A 13,119-nucleotide genomic window follows, 5' to 3' on the forward strand; every position below is an offset into this window, starting at 1 on the left:
AGGGGGAGGGTGAGAGAGAGGGGGAGAGAGGAGGGAGAAGGGGGAGAGAGAGGGGAGAGATGGAGAGGGAGAGGGGAGGGAGAAATGGGGGAGGGAGACAGGGGGGAGGAAGAGATGGGGGAGAGAGAGAAAGGGGAGAAAGAGGGGAGAGAGGGGAGGGAGAGAAGGGAGGGAGAGAGAGAAGGGAGAGAGAAAGGGGGATAGAGAGAAGGGGAATAGAGAGAAGGGGAAAGGAGAGAAGGGGAAGAGAGAGAAGGGGAAGGGAGAGAAGGGGAGAGAGAGAGACGAGGAGGGAGACAGAGAGGGGGAGGAAGAGAGGGGGAGAGAAAGGGGAGAGAGAGGAGGGAGAGAAAGAAGAGAGAGAGAGGGGAGGGAGAGGCAGGGGGAGGGAGGAGGGAGATATTGGGAGGGAGAGGCAGTGGGAGGGAGGAGGGAGATAGTGGGAGGGAGAAGCAGATGAGGGGGAGGTATGACGGAGATAGGTGGAGGGTGAGAGGGGAGAGAGGGGGAGGGAGAGAGAGAGGAGATGCGCTCTGGATGAATGGATCTTCTCATCGCTGGACCGGAGATCAACCGCACCCGTCGCTGGATCAGGACAATGTTGGAGCAGGAAGTCGGGAACGAGTGGATTATCACTGCTGGAGTTTTTTTCTTTTTTTTTTATTAATAAAGGACTTTTTTCTACGGTGTCTGTGTGTTTTTTTTTACAAGAATTTACACTTCCTTCGTGAAAATGGTAGGGGTACAGTGTACCCCATTACCAATTCACATAGGGGGGGCCAGGATCTGGGGGTCCCCTTTGTTAAAGGGGTCCTCCAGATTCTGATAAGCCCCCCGCCCGCAGACCCCCACAACCACCGGGCAAGGGTTGTGGGGATGAGGCCCTTGTCCCCATCAACATGGGGACATCCTCCCCATGTTAAGGGCATGTGGCCTGGTACGGTTCAGGAGAGGGGGGGCCGCACTCTGTCCCCCCCTCTTTTCTGCGGCCGACCAGGTTAACGTGATAAGGGTCTGGTGTGGATTTTGGGGGGAACTCCACGCAATTTTTTTAAATTTGGGGTGGAGTTCCCCTTAAAATCCACACCAGACCTGAAGGGTCTGGAATGGATATTTGGGGGGAACCCCGCGTCATTTTTTTTTTAAATTGACGGCGGGGTTCCCCTTAATATCCATTCCAGACCTGAAGGGCCTGGTAATTGAATTTTGGGGAACCCCCACGCTACTTTTTTAATTTTTTATGAATAAATCCTCTCTGAATTGCCGAAGCCAACAGTTCATTATAGCTGCAAAGCCGACAATTCATTATAGCCGCAAAGCCGGTTTTAAATGACTTTTTTTCCTTTCAGAAATGACACTTTGTGCAGTGCCATTACATAGCCGAACTCCAAACCCGAACCTGAACTTTCAGCAAATTATTCGGGTTCGGGTCCAAAAAAAACAAAATTCGGTACGAACCCGAACTTTAAAGTTTGGGTTCGCTCAACCCTACTCCTGATTGGCTGAAGCATAGGGGCTGGGGTGGACAGAGGGCAGATCACCTCTATGCTTCGGCATATTTTTAAATTTTTTTCACTTTTCTTGGCAGAGATTTCTTCATCCACGTTGATCAATGTGAATGGAGGAATCTGTTTGGTTCTTTTTTTCACTCACCCAATAGGCTCAATGAAAAAAGGACAGTGCATGCATGCCCATCATTAGAAGTGGGTGGATGTAGGGCGGTATTCTAATGGTGGGCATACCACGCACTTTTTCGATTTCACATCGATCAATGTGAATGGAGGAATCTGATAGGTTCTCTTTTTTCATGCAGCCCACAGGCTGCCCCAATTACTTACGTACCCCTACCATTTCACGAAGGAAGTGTAAATTCTTGTAAAAAAAAAACACACAGACACCGTAGAAAAAAGTCCTTTATTAATAAAAAATAAATAAAAAAACTCCAGCGGTGATAATCCACTCGTTCCCGGCTTCCTGCTCCAACGTTGCCCTGATCCAGCGACGGGTGCGGGTGATCTCCAGCGATGAGAAGATCCATCCGGAGCGCAGCATCGCCGACCTCCTCTCAACGCTGGACACAGCCCAGCGAATGATGCGACTGAAGCTGTGACATTTCTTATATAGGGGAGGCGGGGCCACCCGTCACGTGACCCCGCCCCCTCTGACGCACCCTCTGCTACGTCGCTGGGGAAGCCCAGGAAGGGGGAAGACTGGGCTTACCCAGTGACGTAGTAGAGGGTGCGTCAGAGGGGGCGGGGTCACGTGACTGGTGGCCCTGCTTCCCCTATATAAGAAATGTCACAGCTGCAGTCGCGTCATTCGCTGGGCTGTGTCCAGCGGTGAGAGGAGGTCGGCGATGCTGCGCTCTGCATGGATGGATCTTCTCATCGCTGGACCGGAGATCACCCGCACCCGTCGCTGGATCAGGACAACGTTGGAGCAGGAAGCCGGGAACGAGTGGATTATCACCGCTGGAGTTTTTTTATTTATTTTTTATTAATAAAGGACTTTTTTCTACGGTGTCTGTGTGTTTTTTTTTTACAAGAATTTACACTTCCTTCGTGAAAATGGTAGGGGTACAGTGTACCCCATTACCAATTCACATAGGGGGGGGCAGAATCTGGGGGTCCCCTTTGTTAAAGGGGTCCTCCAGATTCTGATAAGCCTCCCGCCCGCAGACCCCCACAACCACCGGGCAAGGGTTGTGGGGATGAGGCCCTTGTCCCCATGAACATGGGGACATCCTCCCCATGTTGAGGGCATGTGGCCTGGTACGGTTCAGGAGAGGGGGGGCCGCACTCTATCCCCCCCTCTTTTCTGCGGCCGGCCAGGTTAACGTGCTCGGATAAGGGTCTGGCAGAGATTTCTTCATCCACGTTGATCAATGTGAATGGAGGAATCTGTTAGGTTCTTTTTTTTCACTCACCCAATAGGCTCAATGAAAAAAGAACAGTGCATGCATGCCCATCATTAGAAGTGGGTGGATGTAGGGCGGTATTCTAATGGTGGGCATACCACGCACTTTTCCGATTTCACATCGATCGATGTGAATGGAGGAATCTGATAGGTTCTCTTTTTTCATGCAGCCCACAGGCTGCCCCAATTACTTACTGAAACCCCATCTCTCTCCAGCGATTGGTAATGGGGTACACTGTACCCCTACCATTTCACGAAGGAAGTGTAAATTCTTGTAAAAAAAAAACGTACAGACACTGTAGAAAAAAGTCCTTTATTAATAAAAAATAAATAAAAAAGCTCCAGCGGTGATAATCCACTCGTTCCCGGCTTCCTGCTCCAACGTTGCCCTGATCCAGCGACGGGTGCGGGTGATCTCCAGCGATGAGAAGATCCATCCATCCAGAGCGCAGCATCGCCGACCTCCTCTCACTGCTGGACACAACCCAGCGAATGACGCGACTGAAGCTGTGACATTTCTTATACAGGGGAGGCGGGGCCACCCTTCACGTGACCCCGCCCCCTCTGACGCACCCTCTGCTACGTCACTGGGGAAGCCCAGGAAGGGGGAAGACTGGGCTTACCCAGTGACGTAGCAGAGGGTGCTTTAGAGGGGGCGGGGTCACGTGACGGGTGGCCCTGCCTCCCCTATATAAGAAATGTCACAGCTGCAGTCGCGTCATTCGCTGGGCTGTGTCCAGCGGTGAGAGGAGGTCGGCGATGCTGCGCTCTGGATGGATGGATCTTCTCATCGCTGGACCGGAGATCACCCGCACCCGTCGCTGGATCAGGACATTGTTGGAGCAGGAAGCCGGGAACGAGTGGATTATCACCGCTGGAGTTTTTTTTTTTATTAATAAAGGACTTTTTTCTACGGTGTCTGTGTTTTTTTTTTTACAAGAATTTACACTTCCTTCGTGAAAATGGTAGGGGTACAGTGCACCCCATTACCAATTCACATAGGGGGGGCCAGGATCTGGGGGTCCCCTTTGTAAAAGGGGTCCTCCAGATTCTGATAAGCCCCCCGCCCGCAGACCCCCACAACCACCGGGCAAGGGTTGTGGGGATGAGGCCCTTGTCCCCATCAACATGGGGACATCCTCCCCATGTTGAGGGCATGTGGCCTGGTATGGTTCAGGAGAGGGGGGGCCGCACTCTGTCCCTCCCTCTTTTCTGCGGCCGGCCAGGTTAACGTGCTCGGATAAGGGTCTGGCAGAGATTTCTTCATCCACGTTGATCAATGTGAATGGAGGAATCTGTTAGGTTCTTTTTTTTCACTCACCCAATAGGCTCAATGAAAAAAGAACAGTTCATGCATGCCCATCATTAGAAGTGGGTGGATGTAGGGCGGTATTCTAATGGTGGGCATACCACGCACTTTTCCGATTTCACATCGATCGATGTGAATGGAGGAATCTGATAGGTTCTCTTTTTTCATGCAGCCCACAGGCTGCCCCAATTACTTACTTAAACCCCATCTCTCTCCAGCGATTGGTAATGGGGTACACTGTACCCCTACCATTTCACGAAGGAAGTGTAAATTCTTGTAAAAAAAAAACGTACAGACACCGTAGAAAAAAGTCCTTTATTAATAAAAAATAAATAAAAAAGCTCCAGCGGTGATAATCCACTCGTTCCCCGCTTCCTGCTCCAACGTTGCCCTGATCCAGCGACTGGTGCGGGTGATCTCCAGCGATGAGAAGATCCATCCATCCAGAGCGCAGCATCGCCGACCTCCTCTCACTGCTGGACACAACCCAGCGAATGACGCGACTGAAGCTGTGACATTTCTTATACAGGGGAGGCGGGGCCACCCTTCATGTGACCCCGCCCCCTCTGACGCACCCTCTGCTACGTCACTGGGGAAGCCCAGGAAGGGGGAAGACTGGGCTTACCCAGTGACGTAGCAGAGGGTGCGTCAGAGGGGGCGGGGTCACGTGACGGGTGGCCCTGCCTCCCCTATATAAGAAATGTCACAGCTGCAGTCGCGTCATTCGCTGGGCTGTGTCCAGCGGTGAGAGGAGGTCGGCGATGCTGCGCTCTGGATGGATGGATTTTCTCATCGCTGGACCAGAGATCACCCGCACCCGTCGCTGGATCAGGACATTGTTGGAGCAGGAAGCCGGGAACGAGTGGATTATCACCGCTGGAGTTTTTTTTTTATTAATAAAGGACTTTTTTCTACGGTGTCTGTGTGTTTTTTTTTTACAAGAATTTACACTTCCTTCGTGAAAATGGTAGGGGTACAGTGCACCCCATTACCAATTCACATAGGGGGGGCCAGGATCTGGGGGTCCCCTTTGTTAAAGGGGTCCTCCAGATTCTGATAAGCCCCCCGCCCGCAGACCCCCACAACCACCGGGCAAGGGTTGTGGGGATGAGGCCCTTGTCCCCATCAACATGGGGACATCCTCCCCATGTTGAGGGCATGTGGCCTGGTACGGTTCAGGAGAGGGGGGGCCGCACTCTGTCCCTCCCTCTTTTCTGCGGCCGGCCAGGTTAACGTGCTCGGATAAGGGTCTGGCAGAGATTTCTTCATCCACGTTGATCAATGTGAATGGAGGAATCTGTTAGGTTCTTTTTTTTCACTCACCCAATAGGCTCAATGAAAAAAGAACAGTGCATGCATGCCCATCATTAAAAGTGGGTGGATGCAGGGCGGTATTCTAATGGTGGGCATACCACGCACTTTTCCGATTTCACATCGATCGATGTGAATGGAGGAATCTGATAAGTTCTCTTTTTTCATGCAGCCCACAGGCTGCCCCAATTACTTACGTAAACCCCATCTCTCTCCAGCGATTGGTAATGGGGTACACTGTACCCCTACCATTTCACGAAGGAAGTGTAAATTCTTGTAAAAAAAAAACACACAGACACCGTAGAAAAAAGTCCTTTATTAATTAAAAAAAAATAAAAAAGCTCCAGCGGTGATAATCCACTCGTTCCCGGCTTCCTGCTCCAACGTTGCCCTGATCCAGCGACGGGTGCGGGTGATCTCCAGCGATGAGAAGATCCATCAATCCAGAGCGCAGCATCGCCGACCTCCTCTCACCGCTGGACACAGCCCAGCGAATGACGCGACTGAAGCTGTGACATTTCTTATATAGGGGAGGCGGGGCCACCCTTCACGTGACCCCGCCCCCTCTGACGCACCCTCTGCTACGTCACTGGGGAAGCCCAGGAAGGGGGAAGACTGGGCTTACCCAGTGACGTAGCAGAGGGTGCGTCAGAGGGGGCAGGGTCACGTGACGGGTGGCCCTGCCTCCCCTATATAAGAAATGTCACAGCTTCAGCCGCGTCATTCGCTGGGCTGTGTCCAGCGGTGAGAGGAGGTCGGCGATGTTGCGCTCTGGATGGATGGATCTTCTCATCGCTGGACCGGAGATCACCCGCACCCGTCGCTGGATCAGGACATTGTTGGAGCAGGAAGCCGGGAACGAGTGGATTATCACCGCTGGAGTTTTTTTTTTATTAATAAATGACTTTTTTCTACGGTGTCTGTGTGTTTTTTTTTTTTACAAGAATTTACACTTCCTTCGTGAAAATTGTAGGGGTACAGTGCACCCCATTACCAATTCACATAGGGGGGGCCAGGATCTGGGGGTCCCCTTTGTTAAAGGGGTCCTCCAGATTCTGATAAGCCCCCCACCCGCAGACCCCCACAACCACCGGGCAAGGGTTGTGAGGATGAGGCCCTTGTCCCCATCAACATGGGGACATCCTCCCCATGTTGAGGGGATGTGGCCTGGTACGGTTCAGGAGAGGGGAGGCCGCACTCTGTCCCTCCCTCTTTTCTGCGGCCGGCCAGGTAACGTGCTCGGATAAGGGTCTGGCAGAGATTTCTTCATCCACGTTGATCAATGTGAATGGAGGAATCTGTTAGGTTCTTTTTTTTCACTCACCCAATAGGCTCAATGAAAAAAGAACAGTGCATGCATGCCCATCATTAGAAGTGGGTGGATGTAGGGCGGTATTCTAATGGTGGGCATACCACGCACTTTTTCGATTTCACATCGATCGATGTGAATGGAGGAATCTGACTAACATTTATTTACTGACACACACTGACTGGCATGCACTGACCTACACTAACAGACGACGTCCAGATGTACATGAACTGACTGCTCCATGCTTTAGAGAGATGCACACAGACAGACAACCAAATTAGGAGAGAGTAGATCGCACACACAGATTATAGGATGAGGCCTACTACAAACATACATCCAACATTAGAAAAATGATGACTAGCATCCAGTAGGGTAGTTTAGTGTAGTTAGTGTAGGTCCTGCCCTAGAAGAGTCTACCTTGCCGTGGTGGGCAGGCTTGAAATCTCTTGGTCAAAAGTGTGTCAGCAAATGGGCGAGAGGATCACTAGTTCTTCACTTCCGGCCAATTGATTTTACCAAAGGACTCTTGGTTTAATCAGAGTATATATAGTTGGAAAAGGAAAAAATATGTATATGTCCATAATTATACTTTCATAAACACACAATAAAAATTTGGAATATTTAAATTTGAATTGCTTCCTCTTTTATTGAATCCTTTCATGACCGGGGGTCATTACCAGTTGGCTGCACAGGCCACATTTGAAAGGCTGTTAGGGGCTCTATGGCTACTTCTTCAATTTCTGGTGTGTGTAGGGATGTGTAATAGATGTTGTTGTATTAACATGTGTCCTAACCATGTACTGTATATATGTATGTACTGACAAGCCCCTTATGTGACAGTAGTGACAAGGTCCTCTCAATAGAGACATCAGAGGTCTTCTATCTTCATCCCAAGAACAAGATATACGGTTAAATCCTATAATGAAACATTCCCCTTAACTAGGAAAAGATATCAAGTTCTCAGGGAATTTTATATACATTTTTAATTAATTTTATATTGCCCTCACAAAATATATAGGGAATTCTTTCCTGTTATCCAGAGCTAGAGAATCTGCTCTTTTTAGAAGAAGAGTTTTTCTGCCCTCACAACCTATACTTTAGTATTAAACCTTTCTTCAGTCTCCAATATAATTGTACAATTCTCAATTTTAAAATCTCTTGCTTCTTAAAGTGACTGTAAAGATTTAAAAAAATGTAATTAAAATAATAAACATGTTGTACTTATCTGCTCTGTGTAATGGTTTTGCACAGAGCAGCCCTGATCCTCCTCAGGTTCCCCTTGTCAGCGCTCCTGGCTCCTCCCCTTGCCTGCTATAGGGCACTTGTGCATGCTCGATCCGGAGCCTCACTGTCTTTGTCGATTGTGAACTTCTGCACTTGGTGACTATTAAATGGCACAGTGAAAAGAATTGTGAGTCTCAGGCCTCATACACACGACCGAGGAACTCGTCGGAAAAGACACATCGCTTTCCTCGACGAGTTCCTTGTTAGGCTTGTCGAGAAACTTGACAAGACCAAATCTCCTCGTTCTAAAACGCGGTGACGTACAAGTTCGATTCCACTGGCACAACCCTTGGGGCTGCTTTTGCTAATCTCATGTTACTGCGTGTTAAGTAAAAGTTTGGTGAGAGACGACTTGCACTTTTCAGTCTGTTACAGCGTGACAAATGTGCTATCTCCATTACAAACGCTACTTTTACCGAAGGTGCACTCCCGTCTTATACTTTATTCTGAGCATGCGCGGGTTTCTAAGCATACACACGATCGTGTTTCTCGTTGAAAACCAGCCCGACGAGGAACAAGACGAGGAAATTGAGACTCCCGTCGAGGAAAAAGAGAACTTGTTCTCTTTTTTGCTCGTCGAGATTCACGACTGTTTTCTCGATGAAAAGCATACACACGACCGTTTTCCTCGGCAAAAATGCTCTGCCACCAAGTTTCTTGATGGATTCTGTCGAGAAAAACGGTCGTGTGTACGAGGCCTCAGAGAAAGCAACACTCTAAAATGTGTTTGACTGGCACATAACGATGTACGTCGACAGAATGGCACGGCTGCGCAAATGGGCGTACAGGTACATCCCCTTCAATTTGTGAGCCACGTGGTCACACGTGCACCGCCGCCAGCGCGCTCGTGACCCTGCCGTGAGCTCTGTCATCTCACCGACGAAACTTGCCTACGCCGGCGTATCTGACTGGGAGCAGCAGGCATGCACAGTGCTGGATCGAATGAGGGCTCAGTTAAGTAAAAGGAGGGGGGGGTGAGGGGAACTTCTGAAACCTAAAAACAATTTAAAAACAATTTACCTTAATGCAAGGAATGCATTAAGGTAAAAAATGTTTAGGCTTTTCAACCACTTTAAGGTTTTTCACCTTAATGCATCCTATGTAGGGTTGTCCCGATAACACTTTTTTAGGACCGAGTACAAGTATCAATACCTTTTTTCATGTACTCGCCGATACCGGTTACAGATACTTTTTTTTTATGTCAAGTGACAGTTTTCAAATTTAAGAATGTCTCTTACATTGGTGGTCAGTGGGCACAGGGTATGGTGCACATCAGGGTACTGGGCACAGCAGGGCACAAAGTACCGGGAACATCAGGGCACAGCGGGGTACTGGGCACATCAGGGTACTTGGGCACGGCAGGTCACAGGGCACACCAGGGTACTGGGCACAGGGTATGGTGCACATCAGGGTACTGGGCACAGCAGGGCACAGGGTACCAGGCTCATCAGGGTGCTGGGCACATCAGGGCAGAGCGGGGTACTGGGCACATCAGGGTACTTGGGCACGGCAGGTCACAGGGCACACCAGGGTACTGGGCACAGGGTATGGTGCACATCAGGGTACTGAGCACATCAGGGTACTGGGCATGGCAGGGCACTGGGCACATCAGGGTACTGGGCATGGCAGGGCACAGGGTACTGGGCACATCAGGGTACTAGGCATGGCAGGGCACAGGGTACTGGGCACATCAGGGTACTGGGCATGGCAGGGCACAGGGTACTGGGTATGGAAGGGCACAGGGTACTGGACACATCAGGGTACTAGTCATGGCAGGGCACAGGGTACTGGGCATATCAGGGTACTAGGCATGGCAGGGCACAGGGTACTGGGCACAGCAGGGAACACTTTCCTTTCAGTTTCCTTTAATGCAGAGTAGCGAAGGAAGCGGCTCACATCTGTAATAAGTTCTTACTGTCCTCTATCATGTTGCGCTATTCCCCGGCGGCCCCTCCTCTCCTCTCCTCTCGTCCATCTCAGATGTTGTCACAAGCATCTAAGCAGCTGTCAGTGATAGGGCAGTTTAGTGCTGCAAGAGCAAGTGGTAAAGTAATTGTATGTATTCACACTGCAGTTGAGTTGTTATGTTTATGTATGTACTTATGTTAACACTATTGACCTCTGGAGTGTCTCCAACACCATTTTGGAGGAGCCCTATGTCCTGATAGGCCGCACGAGATCTCGAGAGATTTGGGCGGCCATTTTGGGGTGGTTTCTTTATATATGAAAGCTCTGACACGTTTTGGGCAGAACGTGGTTGCAGGCAGATTGAGACAGAGACCCTGCTGTGAGGATTAGTGCAGGCTTCCTACGTAGGCCTGCGGTGTTAACCCTGTTCGGGTGGAAGACGCCAGCTGCTACCGGCCCAAACCGGTGTCTCGCTGTGAGTGCATCTGTACTGCATACAGTGGGGATCGAAAGTTTGGGCACCCCAGGTAAAAATTTGTATTAATGTGCATAACGAAGCCAAAGAAAGATGGAAAAATCTCCAAAAGGCATCAAATTACAGATTAGACATTCTATTGCCCCGTACACACCATCACTTTATGTGATGAAAAAAAACAACGTTTTTAAAAACGTCACTTTAATTGACCGTGTGTGGGGGAAAACGTAATTTTATGTCTTGTAAAAAACGACCAAAAAAAATTGAAGCATGCTTCAATTTTATGTGTCGTTTTTCAAAACGTCATTTTTTACTTCACAGAAATTGACCGTGTGTAGTAAAAAACGTCGTTTAAAACAACGTTTTTTCACCCGCGCATGCCCAGAAGCTACTTATGAAGCAAGCTTCAATGGAAAAAGTGGTGAGAACGTAACCTCGCTTTGCTAGAACATTGTGAGAAAAACGATGGTGTGTAGGCAACTTCGTCTTTGAAAATTGAAGTTTAAAAAACGTCATTTTTTACTTCACAGAAAATGTCGTTTTTTTTCATCACATAAAGTGATGGTGTGTACGGGGCATTATAATATGTCAAAAAAAGTTACATTTTATTTCCATCATTTACACTTTCAAAATTACAGAAAACAAAAAAATGGCGTCTGCAAAAGTTTGGGCACCCTGCAGAGTTAATATCTTGTACCGCCCCCAAGAGTCTTTCAATTCTTGTTTGAGGTATCTTTGCCCATTCTTCCTTACAAAAGTCTTCCAGTTCTTTGAGATCTCTAGGGTGTCTGTCACGCACTGCTCTTTTAAGGTCTATCCATAGATTTTCAATTATGTTGAGGTCAGGAGATTGTGAAGGCCATGGCAAAACCTTCAGTTTACGCCTCTTGATGTAATCCCCTGTGGATTTTGAGGTGTGTTTAGGATCATTATCCATTTGTAGAAGCCATCCTCTCTTTAACTTCAGCTTTTTCACAGATGGCATCAAGTTACCATCCAAAATTTGCTGAAATTTTATTGAATCCTTTTTTCCTTCTACTCGTGAAATGTTCCCTGTGCCACTGGCTGCAATACAACCCCAAAGCATGATTGATCCACCCCCATGCTTCACAGTTGGACAGAGGTTCTTTTCATTAAATTCTGTGCCCTTTCTTCTCCAAACGTACCTTTGCTCATTCCGGCCAAAAAGTTCTATTTTAACCTCATCGGTACACAGAACTTGTTTCCAAAATGCATCAGGCTTGTCTATATGTTCATTTGCAAAGTTCAAACACTGATTTTTGTGGTGAGGACGTAGAAGAGGTTTTCTTCTGATGACTCTTCCATGAAGACCATATTTGTACAAGTATCTCTTTATAGTGGAATAGTATACCACAACTCCGGTGTCTGCCAGATCTTTCTGGAGGGATCGTGCAGTCAAGCGTGGGTTTTGAATTGCTTTTCTCACAATCCTGCGAGCTGTTCTGTCTGATATTTTTCTTGGTCTTCCAGATCTTGCATTAACTTCCACTATTCCTGATGACTGCCATTTCTTAATTACATTTCCAACAGAGGATATTGACATCTGAAAACGCTTTGCTATCTTCTTATAGCCTTCTCCAGCTTTGTGAGCGACAACTATTTTGAATGTCTAATCTGTAATTTGATGCCTTTTGGAGATTTTTCCATCTTTCCTTGGCTTCGTTATGCACATTAATACAAATTTTTACCTGGGGTGCCCAAACTTTCGATCCCCACTGTATGTGTGTCTCCAGGTCTGGAAAGGAACTATTTTCCGTTCGATTGCAATGACTGTTACTACTCCCGCTCCACGGTAATAAATGTTGTTTTTGTTCAGAGAACTTTACGTGTGTCTCCCTCTGTGAATCGCCGCACCCCATCCCCGCTTACAAGCATACAACGAGAGGAGAGGAGGGGAGGGGCCACCAGGAAGAACGTGGCGACATGAGAGAAGACATAACTTATTACAGCCGCTTGTTACCCGCTCTGCTCTCCGCCCCACTCTCCGCCCCGCTCTCCGCCAGCTGGCTCTCTTGTCAATAGACAAGTATCGGACAGGGCATCGGCAGTATTTGCGCGAGTACTCGCGCAAATGCTAGGTATCGGTCACGATACCGATACTAGTATCGGTATCGGGACAACCCTAATCCTATGCAGGGCCGGTGCAAGGATTTTTGTCAACTAAGGCGAAGGTGCATTTTGACAGCCCCCCCCCCCCCCGGTGCGTGCACGAACGCACGCACACACACACACACCATACATTATATATGTGCTCCATTAAGCTTTAATGGTTATGATGCTTAAAGTGATCGTTTAACTTATTTATCTTTTACAGAGAAAGATAGCATAGATGGCGTTATTCTGCATTGCGCTGTATAATGTACTATTGCTGGGATTTGTAGTCCTCTATAGCTGGTGGTATTGTCCATTGCGCTGTATAATGATTATACTGCGCAATGCAGATTACCACTGACCAGTTATAGAGGAACTACAAACCCCAGCAATAATACATTATACAGCGCAATGGAGAATACCAGCAGCTATAGAGGAACAACAAATCCCAATACATTATATAAAATGCAATGCAAAATACCAGCAGTTACAGAG

At 48.3% G+C, this 13,119-nt stretch overlaps 1 protein-coding gene across 1 annotated transcript in view; it reads left to right on the plus strand.

The window, feature by feature from the left end:
* The window catches only part of LOC120942990 (ubiquitin carboxyl-terminal hydrolase 42-like), a 40,681-nt gene extending 28,666 nt beyond the window's left edge, over positions 1 to 12,015 (plus strand). Inside the window, exon 13 of the mRNA XM_040356045.1 lies at positions 12,004 to 12,015. Coding sequence (XP_040211979.1) covers positions 12,004 to 12,015 — 12 coding nt within the window. The remainder of the gene's footprint in view (positions 1 to 12,003) is intronic.
* Positions 12,016 to 13,119: the final 1,104 nt, after the last annotated feature.

Source organism: Rana temporaria, chromosome 1, assembly GCF_905171775.1.
Source record: "Rana temporaria chromosome 1, aRanTem1.1, whole genome shotgun sequence".
NCBI classification, from domain to species: domain Eukaryota; kingdom Metazoa; phylum Chordata; class Amphibia; order Anura; family Ranidae; genus Rana; species Rana temporaria.